General features: G+C 37.8%; 2 protein-coding genes across 2 annotated transcripts in view; both read right to left on the bottom strand.

Moving 5' to 3' along the window:
* Positions 1-24426, bottom strand: part of LOC133640893 (dynactin subunit 1-like) — a 56459-nt gene extending 32033 nt beyond the window's left edge. Inside the window, exons 1-5 of the mRNA XM_062034576.1 lie at positions 24164-24426; positions 13189-13440; positions 7401-7479; positions 5841-5872; positions 2627-2647 (exon numbers count right to left, since the gene is read on the bottom strand). Of these exons, the coding sequence (XP_061890560.1) occupies positions 2627-2647; positions 5841-5872; positions 7401-7479; positions 13189-13440; positions 24164-24196 (417 nt within the window). The 5' untranslated portion in view covers positions 24197-24426. The remainder of the gene's footprint in view (positions 1-2626; positions 2648-5840; positions 5873-7400; positions 7480-13188; positions 13441-24163) is intronic.
* LOC133640799 (dynactin subunit 1-like) overlaps positions 1-24758 on the bottom strand; it is a 268257-nt gene that overhangs the window by 32336 nt on the left and 211163 nt on the right. The gene's annotated exons all lie outside the window — the stretch shown is intronic.

Raw genomic sequence — 24758 nt, 5'->3', positions numbered from 1 at the left:
CTTTTTTTTTACTTATTTGTTTATCATATTTCTCTTTTTTATTACATTATGTGTTTTATCCTGTATATAATACAACAAAAAGAGAAATCAAATAAATAGATCCATCTAAAAAAATGTGGGGAAAACTTAGTATACTGAGTTTTTCACATTTTTTTTTACTTATTTGTTTATCGTATTTATCTTTTTTATTACATTATGTGTTTTATCCTGTATATAATAAAACAAAAAGAGAAATCAAATAAATAGATCCATCTAAAAAAATGTGGGGAAAACTTAGTATACTGAGTTTTTCACTTTTTTTTTAAACTTATTTGTTTATCATATTTCTCTTTTTTATTACATTATGTGTTTTATCCTGTATATAATAAAACAAAAAGAGAAATCAAATAAATAGATCAATCTAAAAAAATGTGGGGAAAACTTAGTATACTGAGTTTTTCACATTTTTTTCTAATTTTTGTTGTAAAAATGCACAACAGAGCTTGATAATCGTGTCAGAGCCTGATTTAAAGCGTCAGGATCGCATCAAAGCGTAATAAAGTTCAATAAAGCGTAATAAAACGTATCAAAGCGTGATTTAAAGCGTATCAAAGCGGGATCAAATCGTGAGGAACGGTAACAAAGCGGCAACTAATTCGTATCAGAGCGTATCAAAGCATAACATTACTTCGGAGATCGGGATATTCGTGGAAAAATGGACAAAAATGACGGCGGTCTACTCGCCGCTTTAAAGCGCGGCAAGCGCCGTTGGTGTGAACCAGGCATTAGGGGACCTCTGACGGTATGGGGACAAAAAAACAGGTCCCCTAAAGGGAAACCTTTTTAAATGATAGTCAGATCCATTCTGAAGATGCCTAAGTGATTTTTAAGCTTTGGCCCATAAAACATGTTTACTGCTTAGTTTGACTGTGAACTTTTTTTAATTTATTTTTTATAAATGGTCCTCAGTAGTCACGTACAAATGTGTGTGAATGATGCAAAATTATTTAAATGTGGTCCCCATGAACCATATGAAGTCTTTTTCCCCAGTAAGAATGATCAGCACATTACTTCATCAATCCAGAGCAGGGGTCACCAACGCGGTGCCCGCGGGCACCAGGTAGCCCGTAAGGACCAGATGAGTAGCCCGCTGGCCTGTTCTAAAAATAGCTCAAATAGCAGCACTTACCAGTGAGCTGCCTCTATTTTTTAAATTGTATTTATTTACTAGCAAGCTGGTCTCGCCTTGCCCGACATTTTTGATTCTAAGAGAGACAAAACTCAAATAGAATTTGAAAATCCAAGAAAATATTTTAAAGACTTGGTCTTCACTTGTTTAAATAAATTCATTAATTTTTTTACTTTGCTTCTTATAACTTTTAGAAAGACAATTTTAGAGAAAAAATACAACCTTAAAAATGATTTTAGGATTTTTAAACACATATACCTTTTTTACCTTTTAAATTCCTTCCTCTTCTTTCCTGACAATTTAAATCAATGTTCAAGTAAATTTCTTTTTTTTATTGTAAAGAATAATAAATAAATTTTAATTTAATTCTTCATTTTAGCTTCTGTTTTTCCGACGAAGAATATTTGTGAAATATTTCTTCAAACTTATTATGATTAAAATTCAAAAAACTTATTCTGGCAAATCTAGAAAATCTGTAGAATCAAATTTAAATCTTATTTCAAAGTCTTTTGAATTTCTTTTAAAATTTTTGTTCTGGAAAATCTAGAAGAAATAATGATTTGTCTTTGTTAGAAACACAGCTTGGTCCAATTTGTTATATATTCTAACAAAGTGTAGATTGGATTTTAACCTATTTAAAACGTGTCATCACAATTCTAAAATTAATCTTAATCAGGAAAAATGACTAATGATTTTTTTTTTTTTTTTTTTAAAAAGATTCAAATTAGCTAGTTTTTCTCTTCATTTTTTCGGTTGAATTTTGAATTTTAAAGAGTCGAAATTGAAGATAAACTATGTTTCAAAATGTAATTGTCGATTTTTTTCCTGTTTTCTCCTCTTTTAAACCGTTCAATTAAGTGTAAATATCATTAATTATTAATAATAACATAGAGTTAAAGGTAAATTGAGCAAATTGGCTATTTCTGGCAATTTATTTAAGTGTGTATCAAACTGGTAGCCCCTCGCATTAATCAGTACCCAAGAAGTAGCTCTTGCTTTCAAAAAGGTTGGTGACCCCTGATCCAGAGATTTAAAGACGTGTATGAGCTAACTGGCTAGTGGACATTTTACACCATTTTTACACCATGCCTCCACCACCTGTAGAAAGGCTGGTCCCCACAAGTCACGAACACACACTTGGTGTGTGTGTGTGTGTCTCCATTACAGCTCACTTGACAGAAACGTGTTTCTTTGAATTATTAAACAACTTCCTGTCATCGCCGCTCTCAGACAAGCGCCGTGTGATGTTGAGAAAGACTTTCCGGAGCGTTCCGCAGCCAGGCAAGCATGAAGCTGAGCCTACACTCATGGTCATGTGTGACAGAGGCGAGGCGGCGGCGGGGGTCAAAGTTAGCGGAGAGGGGGGGCGCGGCGGCCCGGTTTGCCATGCAGGTTTCCCGCAGCGGTCTATCGCTATGACACTTAACACGGTGGCGAGGCGATAGAAACATGCGGCACCTTTTTGGGCTTGACTCCTCGCTGCGTGGTGGGAGGACAGAAGGGAAGGAAGGAGGCGGCGGCGAGGGGTGAAAGGTCAGGCTGGTCAGTGGCATGCTGGCGGACAGTCGCAATAAAAAATAACAGATATCTTCACAAACATCATATCTGACACACACAAACATATATATAAATCTAATAATTTAAATGGTGATAACCCTTATATTTACATGACTTGTACACTGGCATCACAGGTCATTGTCGCCCTCTAGTGGATTTATCAGATAACTGCCTGCAAATGCACAATCCTGCAACTAAAACAAACCTTTACAGACTTCACCACATGGAACATGTTTGGTATAATTATCAGAAAAGTAATATGTTTATTATTATCATTACTGAATTTTGTTTTTTTAGAAGACTTCCATATAAGGATGGGTACGTTTCACATTTAAACTGATACGGTGCTAATTGCCGATACCTGAGACCAGATACCGGTACCTCAGTGGTACCAATTTTCCGTATGTTTGTGTGTGTTGATAAATGTTAATTGTTTGAAAGTATATTTTATTAATGTGACATTTGAAAATGAGCTGATAATGATTAAAAAAAATTGCGTGCGAATGCTCCAATGCTGAAGTTGAAGTGAAATGCTGACAGAATGAAGTATGAACGTAAGAGTAGTTTGAATGTTGAAGAGTTTGAATTTCCAGGAAAACCGAAATTTGGTTTGGAACTTGGGAAAGTGTTAGTTTGAATGTCCAGGATGAGTGGAATGTGTTGATGTTGGAACGGTTTGAATGGGATGAAAAATGTGGGAGTTGTGGAAGTTTGAAAAATGGATAATTCATTTTGAATGGGAAAAATTTCCATAATAACTGGGGATTCCAGGAAATCCGGGATTTTTTTTTTTAATATACAGGTATATATAATTGTTGAGAGGCAACACATAATTCCTAAACAAGCTGAATATTTTGGAGTTGGAACGGTTTGAATCGGATGAAAAATGTGGGAGTTGTGGAAGTTTGAAAAATGGATAATTCATTTTGAATGGGAAAAATGTCCATAATAACTGGGGATTCTAGGAAATCCGGGATTTTTTTTATATTTATATAATTGTTGAGAGGCAACACACAATTCCTGAATAGGCGGAATATTTTGGAGTTGGAACGGTTTGAATCGGATGAAAAATGTGGGAGTTGTGGAACTTTGAAAATTGTCCCATTCATTTCAATGGGAATTTTATGGAAATTTGGGAATTTTATGGAAATTTGGGCATTTTTTTGAAAATGTTAAAAAAATGAATGAGTTGAAATGGTTGGTGTTGGAACTTTCAAATCAAATGTGGAAGGAGAAGCGCCAGAAAAAAATGTGAAAATAGGGTTTGGAAAACCAGGAATTCTGGCAATTCCTGGAATTTTTTTTGAACTTGGAAAAATGATAGTTTGAATGTGCAGGATGAGTGGAATGTGTTGAAGGTGGAATGCTTTGAATTGGTTGAAAAATGTGGAAATGGTGGAAAAATGGCCAATTCATTTTGAATGGGAAAATGTCCATAATAACTGGGAATTCTAGGAAATCCGAGATTTTTTTTAAATATAATTGTTGAAAGGCAACACACAATTCCTGAACAGGCTGAATATTTTGGAGTTGAATCGGATGAATCGGATGAAAAATGTGGGAGTTGTGGAAGTTTGAAAAATGGATAATTAATTCTGACTGGGAAAAATGTCCATAATAACTGGGAATTCTAGGAAATCCGGGATTTTTAAAATTTTTTTATAATTGTTGAGAGGCAACACACAATTGCTGAACAGGCTGAATATTTTGGAGTTGGAACGGTTTGAATCGGATGAAAAATGTGGGAGTTGTGGAACTATGAAAAATGTCCCATTCATTTCAATGGGAATTTTATGGAAATTTGGGAATTTTATGGAAATTTGGGAATTTTTTTGAAAATGCTAAAAAAAAAAATGAAGGAGTTGAAATGGTTGGTGTTGGAATTTTTCAAATCAAATGTGGAAGGAGAAGCGCCAGAAAAAAATTGTGAAAATAGGATTTGGAAAACCAGGAATTCTGGCAATTCCTGGAATTTTTTTGGAACTTGGAAAAATGATAGTTTGAATGTGCAGGATGAGTGGAATGTGTTGAAGGTGGAATGCCTTGAATTGGTTGAAAAAATTGGAAATGGTGCAATAATGGCCAATTAATTTGGAATGGGAAAAATGTCCAGGAAAACATGGAATCCTGGGAAATTTGTCAAGGGAAAGCCCGCAATTCCCGAATAGGCTGAACAGTTTGAAGTTGGAACGCTTTGAATGGGATGAAAAACGTGGAAAGGTAGAGTGCGGCAAAATGAATGTTTTGGAGCATTCACACAATTAGCATCAAACTAACTAACACCTTCTGGAAAAGTGGAGACTTCCTTTACGTTTGAGCATTTTATAACAGGCATTATCTTGCTGGCATTAAAAACTGTAACATTACCTAACGTCGACTCGGAGTGCTGCTTGTTTAATTTTACGTGAACATTAGAGATGTCCGATAAATGCGTTAAAATGTAATATCGGAAATTATCGGTATCGTTTTTTTTATTATCAGTATCGGGTTTTTTTGGGTTTTTTTTATTAAATCCACATAAAAAACACAAGATACACTTACAATTAGTGCACCAACCCAAAAAACCTCCCTCCCCCATTTACACTCATTCACACAAAAGGGTTGTTTCTTTCTGTTATTAATATTCTGCTTCCTACATTATATATCAATATATATCAATACAGTCTGCAAGGGATACAGTCCGTAAGCACACATGATTGTGCGTGCTGCTGCTCCACTAATAGTACTAACCTTTAACACTTCATTTTACTAATTTTCATTAATTACTAGTTTCTATGTAACTGTTTTTATATTGTTTTACTTTCTTTTTTATTCAAGAAAATGTTTTTAATTTATTTATCTTATTTTATTTTATAATTTTTTTTAAAAAGGACCTTATCTTCACCATACCTGGTTGTCCAGATTAGGCATAATAATGTGTTAATTCCACGACTGTTGATATCGGTATCGGTTGATATCGGTATCGGTAATTAAAGAGTTCGACAATATCGGAATATCGGATATCGGCAAAAAGCCATTATCGGACATCCCTAGGTACATGTGTTACATTTCCATTCAGTTCACTTGAGTGTGCGTTAGCAGGGCAGCGTTGTGATTGGAGCACGGTGAGACTCACCAGTTTGGTGGACTTGGACGTCTCCGGGATGTCTGCGGAGAAAGGAACAAGGACTAAGATACTGGTACCCACAGGAGATATTAGGGCTGTGCAGTACACCGATATCATGAATGATACCGGTTTATTTTAGAAAGACATGCAGTACAGGCCAAAAGTTTGGACACACCTTCTCCTCATTCAATCTTTATTTTCATGACTATTTACTGTCAGGTTCAAGCACTGATGACATCGATTAAACAAGACCAGAAGCAAGGAGTTAAACAGAGACAGAATTACATTTGGCTCAAAGAGGAGAAACGCGTACACCTGTACCCTTGTACAGTTCCACGCTCCTTATGAAAGATTGTACGTCTCTTTGATTTGGACTTTCCCTGATTACATGGCAACAACTTTGTGACTTTCCGGACTTGTTCAAGTCAATGATTGTCTTTTTCAGATCCTTTTGACTTTCCCATTGTGGCATTTGTAACCGAGTCTAATGACTGCATCACATGAGCCCTGTTTCAGTGGACCCATAATAAATTCATAAAAGAAGTAAACTTCATGAATGTTTAATTAGTGACCAATAAGTACGTGCTCCAATCACTACATCACCAAAAAATAAGAGTTGTAGAAATGATTGGAAACTCAAGACAGCCATGTCAGTGTTTCCCACACATTCATTTATTTGTGGCGGCCTGCCACAAAAGAATTATGTCCGCCACAAATTTAAATTAAAAAAAAAAAAAAAAAAAAAAATTAAATAAAATTAAAAAAAAAAAAAAAAAAATTTTTTTTTTTTTTTTTTTTTTTGGTCCTCTCCTGCTTCTCAGGCAAATTATATAGTTGATGTAGATGCCCATATTGGCTGTTCAGATTTACTTTACAAAAGAGAAGTGTAGGATACTTCTCTTGTTGCCTTATTTGTATTTGACCACTACTGTTTTCTGTTTATTTGTTACTGACTGTGGCAGGACACCTCTGCCTCTGTTTCACTTTATGTTGCTGGTAAATAATATGCTTGTAGTAGTAGGCTAAAGTTAAATTATTTAGTATGCACTAATTAAAGGGGCAGAGCTTTATGAGACATTTTAGCTTTTATATTTTATAAGATATATTTTTTGTAAGAACCACAATTAATAAATATATTTCAGTGAATAACTTATTGTTTAAATCTGTATATAAATATGTACATAAAGTGTTGTAATTATATTGTAAAATGGATGGATGGATGGACGTTTAAAACAAAACTGTTATTATTAATTAGTAAGTATACATTTTTTGAGCCTTTTTAGAGAAAATCATATCATTGTAGTAAATTATGCAAATTACTGGATGATGTCATGGTGACCACGCCCATAGCCACGCCCCCACCGCCACAGGTATCTTGGCAGTTTATGGGAAACACTGCATGTCATGATGTCCTTCACAAGTGTATGTAAACGTTTGACCACGACTGTATATTGCATCGTATATTAATAGACATTCAACCTAAAAAATAGCTGAATATCAGTTTTGGGTCCGTATCGCCAGGCCCTACTTTCTATTCTGGATCGCAATATTGAGGTGAGAGTGCAATACCTCGTTTTGGCAGCTTGGTGGCACTAGACTCAGGTGTCTCTGGGGACGTGGTGTCAGCACCGTCATCAACCAGCTGGATCTAAAACACAAAGTGGGCGTCAGTAAATCCATCCAACCATCCATCCATCCATCCATCCATCCATCCATCCATCCATCCATCCAACCATCCATCCATCCATCCATCCATCCATCCAACCATCCATCCATCCATCCATCCATCCATCCATCCATCCATCCAACCATCCATCCAACCATCCATCCATCCATCCATCCATCCATCCATCCAACCATCCATCCATCCATCCATCCATCCATCCAACCATCCATCCGTCCGTCCGTCCGTCCGTCCGTCTTCCACCCTTAACATGCATAAGAAGTCCCCCTATTTTTTCTATTATTATTATTATTTCTATTTTGGGGGTCTTGAAAATGAATTGTCAAAGTTGGCTCTCTGGCGCCACCTTTAAAATCGGAAAAAAATGAGCCCCCCTCCCCTCGACCAGTTTCATGCCTCGACACAGAAATGGCAGGAGACGTCTACCAGGACGAGACGCACATAAAAGTCTCAGGAACACAGATGAAAAACAAACAGGAAGTCGGCCATCTTGGTTTCCGGCAAAAAAAGGGGTCGTACTTTAACGACTTTGACCAAATGAGTCGTGGTTAAAATGACAGATACTACACATATAGGTGATGATACATTGAGAAAAATGTTTTCCTACACCATAAGATGTGGGCGTGGTATGGCGCCAAACTTTGCTTCGATGGTTTTTGGCCATTTTTCAGCTAAAAAAAAGGGGTCGTACTTTAACAAACTCCTCCTAGGGACTTTGACCAAATGAGTCGTGGTTAAAATTACAGATACTACACATATAGGTGATGATAAATTGTGAACACATTTTTCCTACGTCGCAAGATGTGGGTGTGGTATGGCGCCAAACTTTGCTTCGATGGTTTTTGGCCATTTTTCAGCTAAAAAAAAGGGGGTCGTACTTTAACTAACTCCTGCTCGGGATTTTTACCAAATGAGTCACAGTTAAAATGACAGATACTACACATATAGGTGATGATAAATTGAGAACACATTTTTTTACGCCATAAAATGTGGGTGTGGTATGGCACCAAACTTGGCTCCGATGGTTTTTGCCCATTTTCTGGCAAAAAAAGGGGTCGTACTTTAACAAACTCCTCCTAGGGACTTTGACCAAATGAGTCGTGGTTAAAATGACAGATACTACTCATATAGGTGATGATAAATTGTGAACCAATTCTTCCTACGCCATAAGATGTGGGCGTGGTATGGCACCAAACTTTGCTCCGATGGTATTTGGCCATTTTTCCGTGAAAAAAGGGGGTCGTACTTTAACAAACTCCTCCTAGGGACTTTGACCAAATGAGTCATGGTTAAAATGACAGATACTACACATATAGGTGATGATAAATTGAAAACAAATTCTTCCTACGCCATAAGATGTGGGCGTGGTATGGCACCAAACTTTGCTTCAATGGTTTTTGGTGAAAAAAGGGGTCGTTCTTTAACAAACTCCTCTTAGGGACTTTGACCAAATGAGTCACAGTTAAAATGACAGATACTACACATATAGGTGATGATAAATTGTGAACACATTTTTCCTACGTCATAAGATGTGGGTGTGGTATGGCACCAAACTTTGCTCCGATGGTTTTTGGCCATTTTTCGGCGCAAAAAGGGTTCGTACTTTAACAAACTCCTCTTAGGGACTTTGACCAAATGAGTCGTGGTTAAAATGACAGATACTACACATATAGGTGATGATCAATTGTGAACACGTTTTTTCTACGCCATAAGATGTGGGCGTGGTATGGCGCCTAACTTTGCTCCGATGGTTTTTGGCCATTTTTCAGCTAAAAAAAAGAGGTCGTACTTTAACAGACTCCTCCTAGGGACTTTGACCAAATGAGTCACAGTTAAAATGACAGATACTACACATATAGGTGATGATCAATTGTGAACACGTTTTTTCTACGCCATAAGGTGTGGGCGTGGTATGGCGCCAAACTTGTCTCCGATGGTTTTTGGCCATTTTTCGGCGGAAAAAGGGTTCATACTTTAACAAACTCCTCCTAGGGACTTTGACCAAATGAGTCGTGGTTAAAATGACAGATACTACACATATAGGTGATGATCAATTGAGATAAAAGTTTTCTTACGCCATAAGATGTGGGCATGGTATGGCACCAAACTTTGCGTCAATGGTTTTTGGTGAAAAAAGGGGTCGTTCTTTAACAAACTCCTCCTCGGGACTTTGACCAAATGAGTCACAGTTAAAATGACAGATACTACACATATAGGTGATGATAAATTGAGAACACATTTTTCCTATGCCATAAGATGTGGGCGTGGTATGGCGCCAAACTTGGCTCCGATGGTTTTTGGCCATTTTTCGGCGAAAAAATGGTTCATACTTTAACAAACTCCTCCTAGGGACTTTGACCAAATGAGTCACAGTTAAAATGACAGATACTACACATATAGGTGATGATAAATTGAGAACACATGTTTCCTACACCATAAGACGTGGCCGTGGTATGGCGCCAAACTTTGCTTCGATGGTTTTTGGCCATTTTTCAGCTAAAAAAAAGGGGTCGTACTTTAACAAACTCCTCTTAGGGACTTTGACCAAATGAGTCACAGTTAAAATGACAGATACTACACATATAGGTGATGATGAATTGTCAACACATTTTTCCTACGTCATAAGATGTGGGTGTGGTATGGCACCAAACTTTGCTCCGATGGTTTTTGTCCATTTTTTGGCGAAAAAAGGGTTCGTACTTTAACAAACTTCTCCTAGGGACTTTGACCAAATGAGTCACAGTTAAAATGACAAATACTATGATAAATTCAGAACACATTTTTCCTACGCCATAAGGTGTGGGCGTGGTATGGCACCAAACTTTGCTCTGATGGTTTTTGGCCATTTTTCGGCGGAAAAAGGGTTCATACTTTAACAAACTCCTCCTAGGGACTTTGTTAAAATGACAAATACTACACATATAGGTGATGATAAATTGAGATAAAAGTGTTCTTACGCCATAAGATGTGGGTGTGGTATGGCGCCTAACTTTGCTCCGATGGTTTTTGGCCATTTTTCAGTGAAAAAAGGGGTCGTACTTTAACAAACTCCTCCTAGGGACTTTGACCAAATGAGTCACGGTTAAAATGACAGATACTACACATATAGGTGATGATACATTGTGAACCAATTCTTCCTACGCCATAAGATGTGGGCGTGGCATGGCGCCAAACTTTGCCCTTGATGGTTTTTCCCCATTTTTCAGTGAAAAAAGGGGGTCATACTTTAACAAACTCCTCCTCGGGACTTTGACCAAATGAGTCACAGTTAAAATGACAGATACTACACATATAGGTGATGATAAATTGAGAACACATTTTTCCTATGTCATAAGGTGTGGGCGTGGTATGGCACCAAACTTGGCTCCGATGGTTTTTGGCCATTTTTCGGCGAAAAAATGGTTCATACTTTAACAAATTCCTCCTAGGGACTTTGACCAAATGAGTCGTGGTTAAAATGACAGATACTACACATATAGGTGATGCTAAATTGAGAAAAATGTTTTCCTACGCCATAAGATGTGGGCGTGGTATGGCGCCAAACTTTGCTTTGTTGGTTTTTGGCCATTTTTCTATGAAAAAAAGGGTTCGTACTTTAACCAACTCCTCCTAGGGACTTTGACCAAATGAGTCACAGTTAAAATGACAGATACTACACATATAGGTGATGATAAATTGTGAACACATTTTTTCTACGCCATAAGGTGTGGGCGTGGTATGGCGCCAAACTTTGCTTTGGTGGTTTTTGGCCATTTTTCTGTGAAAAAAGGGGGTCGTACTTTAACAAACTCCTCCTAGGGACTTTGACCAAATGAGTCGTGGTTAAAATGACAGATACTACACATATAGGTGATGATAAATTGTGAACCAATTCTTCCTACGCCATAAGGTGTGGGCGTGGTATGGCGCCTAACTTGGCTCCGATGGTTTTTGGCCATTTTTTGGCAAAAAAAGGGTACGTACTTTAACAAACTCCTCCAAGGGACTTTGACCAAATGAGTCGTGGTTAAAATGACAGATACTACACATATAGGTGATGATAAATTGTGAACCAATTCTTCCTACGCCATAAGATGTGGGCGTGGTATGGCACCAAAGTTTGCCCTTGATGGTTTTTGGCCATTTTTCAGTGAAAAAAAAGGGTCGTACTTTAACAAACTCCTCCTAGGGACTTTGACCAAATGAGTCGTGGTTAAAATGACAGATACTACACATATAGCTGATGATCAATTGTGAACACATTTTTCCTAAGCCGTAAGATGTGGGTGTGGTATGGCGCCAAACTTTGCTCAGATGGTATTTGGCCATTTTTCCGTGAAAAAAGGGGTCGTACTTTAACAAACTCCTCCTAGGGACTTTGACCAAATGAGTCATGGTTCAAATGACAGATACTACACATATAGGTGATGATAAATTGAGAAAAATGTTTTCCCACGCCATAAGGTGTGGGCGTGGTATGGCGCCAAACTTGGCTCCGATGGTTTTTGGCCATTTTTTGGCGAAAAAAGGGTTCATACTTTAACAAACTCCTTCTAGGGACTTTGACCAAATGAGTCACAGTTAAAATGACAGATACTACACATATAGGTGATGATAAATTGTGAACCAATTCTTCCTACGCCATAATATGTGGGCGTGGTATGGCGCCAAACTTTGCTTCGATGGTTTTTGGCCATTTTTCAGCTAAAAAAAAGGGGTCGTACTTTAACAAACTCCTCCTAGGGACTTTGACCAAATGAGTCGTGGTTAAAATGACAGATACTACACATATGGGTGATGATAAATTGAGAAAAATGTTTTCCTACGCCATAAGACGTGGGCGTGGTATGGCGCCAAACTTCGCTCCGATGGTTTTTGGCCATTTTTTGGCGAAAAAAGGGTTCATACTTTAACAAACTCCTTCTAGGGACTTTGACCAAATGAGTCACAGTTAAAATGACAGATACTACACATATAGGTGATGATAAATTGTGAACACATTCTTCCTATGTCATAAGATGTGGGCGTGGTATGGCGCCAAACTTTGCTTTGTTGGTTTTTGGCCATTTTTCTATGAAAAAAAGGGTTCGTACTTTAACAAACTCCTCCTAGGGACTTTGACCAAATGAGTCGTGGTTAAAATGACAGATACTACACATATAGGTGATGATAAATTGTGAACCAATTCTTCCTACGTCATAAGATGTGGGCGTGGTATGGCGCCAAACTTTGCCCTTGATGGTTTTTGGCCATTTTTCAGCTAAAAAAAAGGGGTCGTACTTTAACAAACTCCTCCTAGGGACTTTGACCAAATGAGTCGTGGTTAAAATGACAGATACTACACATATAGGTGATGATAAATTGTGAACCAATTCTTCCTACGCCATAAGATGTGGGCGTGGTATGGCACCAAAATTTGCTCCGATGGTTTTTGGCCATTTTCTGGCAAAAAAAAGGGTTGTACTTTAACAAACTCCTCCTAGGGACTTTGACCAAATGAGTCGTGGTTAAAATGACAGATACTACACATATAGGTGATGATAAATTGTGATCAAATTCTTCCTACACCATAAGATGTGGGCGTGGTATGGCGCCAAACTTTGCCCCGATGTTTTTCGTTGTACTAAAAAGTACATCCCTAATGCTTGACATAAAGAAATAGTGTATTCTGCCCCCTGGTGGACACAACCGTACCTGTGACTGCCTGACAAATATGCCGTGATTCTCTTCGCAGGTGAAGTAGCGCTTGCCCTGCACGGTGCCGTCGTTCTTGCCTTTGGCCTCGTCCAGGATGACGCCGACCCACTTGCCCGAGGCGAAGAGCGTGGCGCCGATGAAGGCCACCGTGCCGCGCTGCCCCTTGCCGATGACCTCCACCAGGGAGCCCACCTTGGCGGGCCGGCCCCCGCTGCCGCCGTCCGAGCTCATCCTGGTGCCGCCGGAGGTCTGCGGGGGAGGCGCAAAGTAGAGAAAGTTAGTGTTGAGTGCGTCAGTTTGCAGATAAGCACAATGTATCCCACTGGGCATCATTAAGGCTGGTATTAGAAGAAGATGTCAGGTTCAAACACTGATGACATCGGTTAGACAAGACAAGAAGCAAGGAATCAGACGGAGACAGGATTCAATTTAGCTCATGAGGAGAAACGTCTGGGGCTGCGCACTGTGGAGGATGCATGTATGTTTAAGAGCTATTTCTCTATTCATAGCCATGTTTGAGCAGCTAGTACTTTTCCTTTGTATATTCTACCAGTCTCTCTTTGTCTTCAGATTGTCTGTTTAGTGTCTTAACCCTTGGAATGTGAAATACAACACCCACTCTATCCTTATCAGTGTTGCGAGGGGGGAGAGAAGTTTTTTTTTTTGTGTGTGCAAAGGAGTTGGCTTTTCCGTTCGAATGCCAGATCAACTAGAGTAGCCGATATGAATGTATCGGTTAAGTTGAAAAAATTGAAAATATTCCAATTCTGTCTTGATGGTCCTTCTTACTCAGCATATATGTCATCGAAAGAACTTGGGATTGACCAGTAACTTAGATGAGAACTGGTCTGACACAACAACACTCAGCTACAGTCTCCCACCACGCTCTGAAGGCAGTTCCCAACGCGCTCCTCCTTTATTTGGGCATTTTCCGATTACATTACATTACATTACGCAGTTGCTCCTAAGGGGAGGGGGTTCATAAACAGTTCAAAGAAAAGGTGCATGGAGCGGTGTCAGGTTTGCCCCCTCTCTGCTTTGAAGACCTCGGGTCATGACAAGGTCTTCCTGTGGCTGTCCAATAGATCAAAGAAACCGACACCTCCACGTCGCATCCCATCGCACACAGTGGAGGTTCACCACTACCTACCAGTGGATGTAGGCCTTTAGCTTGATAAGAACAAAGACAGCTTGAACTCGTGGGAAAACAAGTTGTGCGATAACTTATATACAATTTTTCTGACAGGCCCTATTATGCAAAACCAACTTTTCTCACCGATTGGTACTCGTGATGTGCGATACCACTGATTTTCTTTACGATCGATACAGAGTAAAATTCAGGCTGGTATCGGCGATACTGATTTGATACCAATATTTTGTGCAAATATACCCAACGTGTCTGCTTCAATTAAAAAAGTTGTGTATTTTCAAATAATAACTTCCATCCGTCCATTTTCTACCGCTTGTCCCTTTTGGGGTCGCGGGGGGTGCTGGAGCCTATCTCAGCCGCATTCGGGCGGAAGATGGGGTACACCCTGGACAAGTCGCCACCTCACCACACACTCAAAAAAATGGCTCATTGGATGAACTCAATTAAAATGAGGGCAGGATTTCCATCCAATTGACTTCGATTTGATGTCTTTTGCAGTATATATTGATATCGTTTTATCGCCCAGCCCTATCGGCCTTTTTAAAAAAAAAAAAAAAAGTTCTTTCAATTCATTTCTTATCAATTATGTGTCTATCATGATATATATTTTAGTTTTATGGCCCAGCCCTATGGGGGATTTTTTCAGAATATTTTTATTTTTTTTTAACTGATTTTGATTTTGTTTATTTTGCGATATATATTGATAACATGTTATTGTCCAGCCCTGCGGGGATTTTTATAATAATAACTTATATACATTGACGTCCCACTGGGGTGAGTTTTCCTTGCCCGTATGTGGGCTCTGTACCGAGGATGTCGTTGTGGCTTGTACAGCCCTTTGAGACACTTGTGATTTAGGGCTATATAAATAAACATTAAATGATTGATTGATTGATATATTTAAAAAAAAAAAAAAAAGTAAGATAAAAGAGCAAAACATTTGGAATGTCATGAGAAAAAGCTGAATTTTTTTCATTAATAATATTATACTTAGTCACCTATACCAGTGGTCCCCAACCACCGGGCCGATTGGTACCGGGCCGCGCAAGAAATTAAAAAAAAAATATATATATATATATATTTTTTTTTAATTAAATCAACATAAAAAACACAATATATACATCAGGGGTCACCAAACTTTTTGAAACCAAGAGCTACTTCTTGGGTACTGATTCATGCGAAGGGCTACCAGTTTGATACACACTTAAATAAATTGCCAGAAATAGCCAATTTGCTCAATTTACCTTTAACTCTATGTTATTATTAATAATTAAAGATATTTACACTTAATTGAACGGTTTAAAAGAGGAGAAAACACGAAAAAAATGACAATTACATTTTGAAACATAGTTTATCTTCAATTTCGACACTTTAAAATTCAAAATTCAACCGAAAAAAAGAAGAGAAAAACTAGCTAATTTGAATCATTTTGAAAAAATTCAAAAAAGAATTTATGGAACATCATTAGTAATTTTTCCTGATTAAGATTAATTTTAGAATTTTGATGACATGTTTTAAATAGGTTAAAATCCAATCTACACTTTGTTAGAATATATAACAAATTGGACCAAGCTATATTTCTAACAAAGACAAATCATTATTTCTTCTAGATTTTCCAGAACAAAAATTTTAAAAGAAATTCAAAAGACTTTGAAATAAGATTTAAATTTGATTCTACAGATTTTGTAGATTTGCCAGAATAATTTTTTTGAATTTTAATCATAAGTTTAAAGAAATATTTCACAAATATTCTTCGTCGAAAAAAAAGAAGCTAAAATGAAGAATTAAATTAAAATTTATTTATTATTCTTTACAATAAAAAAAATACATTTACTTGAACATTGATTTAAATTGTCAGGAAAGAAGAGGAAGGAATTTAAAAGGTAAAAAAGGTATATGTGTTTAAAAATCCTAAAATCATTTTTAGGGTTGTATTTTTTCTCTAAAATTGTCTTTCTGAAAGTTATAAGAAGCAAAGTAAAAAAATTAATGAATTTATTTAAACAAGTGAAGACCAAGTCTTTAAAATATTTTCTTGGATTTTCAAATTCTATTTGAGTTTTGTCTCTCTTAGAATTAAAAATGTCGGGCAAAGCGAGACCAGCTTGCTAGTACATAAATAACATTTAAAAAATAGAGGCAGCTCACTGGTAAGTGCTGCTATTTGAGCTATTTTTAGAACAGGCCAGCGGGCTACTCATCTGGTCCTTACGGGCTACCTGGTGCCCGTGGGCACCGCGTTGGTGACCCCTGATATACATTATATATCAATATAGATCAATACAGTCTGCAGGGATACAGTCCGTAAGCACACATGATTGTATTTCTTTATGAAAACAAATTTTTAAACCTCCCCCCCCCCCGGTCCGTGGGACAAATTTTCAAGTGTTGACCGGTCCCCGGCTTCAAAAAGGTTGGGGACCACTGACCTATACCACACAGTTTTGCATAGTAGAGTTTTAACTTGCACTTACAGGTGTAGCGACCAACTGTAGTGACTGACAGTGGGTTTCGGAAGTGTTCCTGAGCCCATGTGGTGATATCCTTTACACACTGATGCCGTTTTTTGATGCAGTTCCGCCTGAGGGATCCAAGGTCCGTAATATCATCGCTTATGTGCAGTGATTTCTCCAGATTATCTGATTCTGTTGATGATATTACGGAGCGTAGATGGTGAAATCCCTAAATTCCTTGCAGAAGCTGGTTGAGAAATGTTGTTCTTAAACAATTTGCTCAGGCATTTGTTGACAAAGTGGTGACCCTCGCCCCCGTCCTTGTTTGTGAATGACTGAGCATTTCATGGAAGCTGCTTTTATACCCAATCATGGCACCCACCTGTTCCCAATCAACCCGTTCACCCATGGGATGTTCCAAATAAGTGTTTTGACGAGCGTTCCTCAACTTTCTCAGTCTTTTTTGCCACTCGTGCCAGCTTTTTTTTAAACACGCTGCAGCCATCAAATTCCAAATGTGCGAATGTTTGCAAAAAATAACGTTTACCTTTTAATGTTCTCAATACGCTGTATAGAGAACATTAAAGGCCTACTGAAATGATTTTTTTTTTATTTAAACGGGAATAGCAGATCCATTCTATGTGTCATACTTGATCATTTCGCGATATTGCCATATTTTTGCTGAAAGGATTTAGTAGAGAAAATCGACGATAAAGTTCGCAACTTTTGCTCGCTGATAAAAAAAAATAAGCCTTGCCTGTAGCGGAAGTAGCGTGACGTCACAGGAGCTAGTATTCCTCACAATTCCCCGTTGTTTACAATGGAGCGAGAGGGATTCGGACCGAGAAAGTGACGATTACCCCATTAATTTGAGCGAGGATGAAAGATTCGTGGATGAGGAACGTTAGAGTGAAGGACTAGAGAGACAGTGATGGACGTATCTTTTTTCGCTCTGACCGTAACTTAGATACAAGCTGGCTCATTGGATTCCACACTCTCTCCTTTTTCTATTGTGGATCACAGATTTGTATTTTAAACCAGTGGTCCCCAACCACCGATTGGTACCGGGCCGCACAAGAAATTACATTTTTTTTTAATTTTTTTTTTTAATGAAATCAACATAAAAAACAATATATACATTATATATCAATATAGATCAATACAGTCTGCAGGGATACAGTCCGTAAGCACACATGATTGTATTTAATTATGTAAAAAATAAAAAATAAAATATTATTTTTTTAAATACACCCCCCCCCCCCCTCCCACCGGTCCGTGGGACAAATTTTCAAGCGTTGACCGGTCCGCAGCTACAAAAAGGTTGGGGACCACTGTTTTAAACCACCTCGGATACTATATCCTCTTTAAAATGAGAGTCGAGCACGCGAAATGGACATTTAAAGTGACTTTTATCTCCAAGACAATACATCGGTGACACACTTAGCTACTGAGCTAACGTGCTAGCATTGTTCTCAAATGAAGATAGAAACAAAATAAATAAACCCCTGACTGGAAGGATAGACAGAAGATCAACAATACTATTAAACCATGTACATGTAACTACACGGTTAAAAATTCTCAGCCTGGTAAGGCTTAACAATGCTGTTGCTAACGACGCTAAGGCTAATTTAGCAACTTAGCAACCAGACCTCACAGAACTATGATAAAAACATTAGCGCTCCACCTACGCCAGCCAGCCCTCATCTTCCCATCAACAGCCGTGCTCACCTGCGTTCCAGCGATCGACGGCGCGACGAAGGACTTCATCCGTGGGTTTGGCGGCAAGCATCGGCTAGGCGTCTGCTAAGTAAGTAGTCCTTGTTGTGTTGCTGTAAGTATTGTACTTAGCCGCTAATACACCGATCGATCCCACCTACAACGTTCTTCTTTGCAGCCTCCATTGTTCATTAAACAAATTACTACTAATTACTACTAAATTACTACTAAGTAAGTAGTCCTTGTTGTGTTGCTGTAAGTATTGTACTTAGCCGCTAATACACCGATCGATCCCACCTACAACGTTCTTCTTTGCAACCTCCATTGTTCATTAAACAAATTACTACTAATTACTACTAATTACTACTAAATTACTACTAAGTAAGTAGTCCTTGTTGTGTTGCTGTAAGTATTGTACTTAGCCGCTAATACACCGATCGATCCCACCTACAACGTTCTTCTTTGCAACCTCCATTGTTCATTAAACAAATTACTACTAATTACTACTAATTACTACTAAATTACTACTAAGTAAGTAGTCCTTGTTGTGTTGCTGTAAGTATTGTACTTAGCCGCTAAGACACCGATCAATCCCACCTACAACGTTCTTCTTTGCGGCCTCCATTGTTCATTAAACAAATTGCAAAAGATTCACCAACACAGATGTCCAGAATACTGTGGAATTTTGTCGAAGAAAACAAGAGGTTTTTGTATCGGGTCCGATGGGGTCCAACCACTTCCGTGGATTTTGTGACGTCACGCGTAAATCATATCCAAAGGAGTTTTTCAACCGGAAGTGTGGCGGGAATTTTAAAATGTCACTTTATAAGTTAACCCGGCCGTATTGGCATGTGTTGCAATGTTAATATTTCATCATTGATATATAAACTATCAGACTGCGTGGTCGCTAGTAGTGGCTTTCAGTAGGCATTTAAAGCAACATCAAATAGTTTTCTCCTTTGCTGTATACTTTTAGTGTCTCCCCAATATTGTCCACACCTATCTCCATCTAAACACAACGGTTGGAACGTTAAATATCTTGTCTTTGCAGTCTATTCAATTGAATATAAGTTGAAAAGGATTTGCAAATCATTGTATTCTCTTTTTATTTACCATTTACACAACGTGACAACTTCACTGCTTTTGGGGTTTGTAATATTGACCAAAGGGTAGAAGGAGGTCCAATAAGGGTGTTACTTTTGAAGTTAAATGCTGCAATTGCGCTGTCGACACAACGGGATGTTGCAAAAGTGTCTGCAAGACAGGAGGCAGATTGCGTGTCACTGCCAACCACTAAAACGACATCGCTACCTGAGTTGGGATGAATCAAATGCATCAATTATTAATATTATTATTTTCAGTGTAGCTGTGTGGCATCATCCTGCTGCATACCGCCGTGGGACTGAAGGTGACTCAGCAGAGTTTATTATTACTCTCCTCCCTCTCAAAACACGAGCGCAAAAACGGGGCAAAACCAAAAACATCCGGGCCAACATCCAGCGTGGTCAGGACCGCGTCCCGGTCCAGGACCAGTCCTGACATCAAGCTATCTCGCACAAGACGTACGGGAAGGAATGCGCCCGCATAAAGACCGTTTTGTTTCTGCGCTCGGTCACGTCACGCAAATCTCTCGGAGAATGTTAATGAAGATAAAACCACAAGTGTCTAAAGGATGCCTAAGCATAAGCCACAAGTTCTTAACCCGGCCTGATGAACAAGAACCACAGCCAGAGGAAGAAGAAAGGATACAATTTTATGATTCAGTCATTAGTATTGATGTTATTTGAACACTGACACAGTTTGTAGTTAAATAGAGAAGTGAACATCCCAGTAAACAAAGTAAAGACTTTATAAACAAGTTGTGACAATGTTCACGCCCGCTGCATGTTTCCTCACCTCATTAACTCAGTCACAGCAGCTGATGGACACTGTATTCAGAACGTTAAAGCAACATCAAATAGTTTTCTTCTTCGCTGTATACTTTTAGTGTGTCTCCAATATTGTCCACACCTGTCTCCATCTAAACACAACCGTGTCTCTTAACCGCACGCCGGGAAGCAAGGAAAATTACATTAAACCAAGCGCTTGGCTTAGTTTACTCCAGAGCAAAGTCTGTGTAGTTGGTCCGCCATGATTATCAAGCCAAACGACGCTACTGCGCATGAGCCTGACTTCCCGTTGCCTAAAATGCATTAATAAATGTCGGTTTTTCGGTAATTAAAAAATTAGACAGTGTTATTAACCGTCTGGAATTTTATCGCAAATTATCATTACACCGTTAATTGTTACATGTTTCCTCACCTCATTAACTCTCAGTCACAGCAGCTGACGGACACTGAATTCAGAACGTTAAAGCAACATCAAAATAGTTTTCTCCTTCGCTGTATACTTTTAGTGTGTCTCCACCATATTGTCCGCACCTGTCTCAATCTAAACACAACAGTGTCTCTTAACCGCACGCCGGGAAGCAAGGAAAATGACGTTAAACCAAGCGCCCTGAGATGGGTAGGTCGTGAGTTCAAACCCCGGCCGAGTCATACCAAAGACTATAAAAATGGGAGCCGTTACCGCCCTGCTCGGCACTCAGCATCAAGGGTTGGAATTGGGGGTTATATCACCAAAAATTATTCCCGGGTGCGGCCACTGCTGCTGCTCCCCTCACCTCCCAGGGGGTGATCAAGGGTGATGGGTCAAATGCAGAGAATAATTTCGCCACACCTCGTGTGTGTGTGACAATCATTGGTACTTTAACTTTAACTTTAGCTTGGCTCTGTTTACTCCGAGGGAAAATCTCCAGAGCAAAGTCTGTGTAGTTAGTCCGCCATGATTATCAAGCCAAACGACGCTAGTGTGCATGTGCCTGACTTCCCGTTGCCTAAAATGCATTAATAAATGGCGGTTTTTCTGTAATTAAAAAATTAGACAGTGTTATTAACCGTCTGGAATTTTATCGCAAATTATCATTACACCGTTTAATGTTACATGTTTCCTCACCTCAATAACTCTCAGTCACAGCAGCTGACGGACACTGTATTCAGCACGTTAAAGCAACATCTAAAAAGTTTTCTCCTTCGCTGTATACTTTTAGTGTGTCTCCACCATATTGTCCACACCTGTCTCCATCTAAACACATTATGTCAAACTAAGCGCTAGAGTGTCTGCCCTGAGGTGGGTAGGTCGTGAGTTCAAAACCTGGCAGAGTCATATCAAAGACTATAAAAATGGGAGCCGTTACCTCCCTGCTTGGCACTCAGCATCAAGGGTTGGAATTGGGGGTTATATCACCAAAAATGATTCCCGGGCGAGGCCACCGCTGCTGCTCACTGCTCCCCTCACCACCCATGGGGTGATCAAGGGTGATGGGTCAAATGCAGAGAATAATTTCGCCACACCTCGTGTGTGTGTGACAATCATTGGTACTTTAACTTTAACTTTAGCTTGGCTCTGTTTACTCCGAGGGAAAATCTCCCGAGCAAAAAAATCTAAATGTAGGTGGTTGAGGAGCCTTTTATGAGCTTTTTGCTATATCTCTCTAAGGCCGTTCAGGAAAGCAGCTGTCTGCGGTTTCTTACATTATTTATGATCATTATTATTTCTATTTTTAATTTTTTCATCTTAATTGCGAGGGGAAAAACGGAATTGGATGTACGTTTACCGACTTATGTCAATTGTATGTGTCTGAAAATCAATAAACTTGTGTTTAAAATAAAATCAATAAACTTATGTTTGAAATACATACATTCATACATATACGTATATATATATATATATATATATATATATATCACATACATATACATACATATATACATACATACATATACATAAATATACACATACATACATACACATTATTATATACATACATACATACACATACATATACACACACATACATACATACACATACCTAAATATACACATACATACATACACATACATATACATAAATATACACATACATATATACATACATACACATAAATACATAAACGTACATATACATAAATATACACATACTTATACATATACACACACATACATACATACACGTACATATACATAAATATACACATACATTCATACACATACTGTATATATACACATACATACATATATATACATAATTATACACATACATACATAAACGTACATATACATATACACATACATATACATAAATATACACATACATATATACATATACGTACATAAATATACACATACATACATACATAAACGTACATATACATAAATATACACATACATACATACATACACGTACATATACATAAATATACACATACATACATACACATATATATATACACATACATACATACACATATATATACACATACATACATATATATATATACATAAATATACACATACATACATACACATATATATACACATACATACATATATACATACATAAATATACACATACATATATACATTCATATACATAAATATACAAATACATACATAAACGTACATATACATAAATATACACATACATACATACACGTACATATACATAAATATACACATACATACATACACATATATATACACATACATACATACACATATATATATACACATACATACATATATATATATATACATAAATATACACATACATATATACATACATATACATAAATATACACATACATACATACACGTACATATACACATACACATACATATACATAAATATACACATACATATACATAAATATACACATACATACATACATATACATAAATATACACATACATACACACACACATATATATATATACATAAATATACACATACACATACATATACATAAATATACACATACATACATACATATACATAAATATACACATTCATACACACACACACACACATATATATACATAAATATACACATACATACATATATATACACATACATATATACATACATATAAATATACACATACATACATATACATATATACATACATATACACATACATACATAAATATAGACAGACATACATACACACACATAAATATACACATACATACATATACATAAATATACACATACATACATACACATACATATACACATACATACATATACATAAATATACACATACTTACATACATACATAGACATAAATATACACATACATACATACATACATAAATATACACATACATACATACATGCATACATACATATACATAAATATACACATACTTACATACATACATAGACATAAATATACACATACATACATACATATACATAAATATACACATACATACATACATATACATAAATATACACATATATACATACACATACATATACAGACATACACATACATATATTTGTGTATATACTGTATATATACAGTATGACCAATGATGTCATCGTTCTGGGTTCCCAAGGATGACAAAAAGGAAGTCCTTAGTGAGTCGTTGGCAGCGTGTCTAATGGAACTGACGTACATTATCATACACTACGCAGATTATGGCAAAGGTCTGGAGTCTGGACCTCGAGGACACAAAGCGAAGCCCGGAGGGGACAAAGAGGGCCACTGAAATGGGCTTGAAAGGGTTCTTACAACTCAAAAGGTGTTTCCGGGCAGAAAGACTCACCCTGCTGAAGGTGCTCCTCCTAGTTTGTGACATGTTCCTCCCCAAACAAGAGTCCAGCTCACGCCGGAGGACAGAAGTGGGTCGAGGACCAGACGCTGATGCTGAGTCTTAACAGAACCATCCCTTCTTTTACAGAATCCTCCCTATCCTAATCACGGTCCTAAAGACCACACTCCTCCTCGTCGCTGGATGTCACGAGAGAGATGGAGATGGACTCGAAGGGGAAGTTTGGAATGCACACCTCCGAATGGCTGCGGAGGCTGCAAGCAGCCGGAATGCATCAGCTGTGTGCTGCTTCCAACGAGGGGGAGGGTGCTCGGGTCCAGACAGACACGCTGGGTCCTAAAACCGCCACATGCAGTGACAACTGGGAAGTCACATGGTCGTCAAAGTGACTTTTGAACAGTAATGTCTTCCTTAACCCTTGTGTGGTGTTCGGGTCCCACAGACCCGAACACCATTTTTGAAATTTTTAATTAAAAGAAAAAATTATACAATTAATAAATTTTTCAAACTGAGACTCACTGACTTTGGCTCATTTTCTGTGAAGAACATATATCAGAATACATATTTAATGACCACACACCACACACCC

Source organism: Entelurus aequoreus, linkage group LG23, assembly GCF_033978785.1.
Source record: "Entelurus aequoreus isolate RoL-2023_Sb linkage group LG23, RoL_Eaeq_v1.1, whole genome shotgun sequence".
NCBI lineage: Eukaryota > Metazoa > Chordata > Actinopteri > Syngnathiformes > Syngnathidae > Entelurus > Entelurus aequoreus.
The sequence above is the reverse complement of the archived record's forward strand: the minus strand, read 5'-3'. Positions and strand labels throughout refer to the sequence as shown.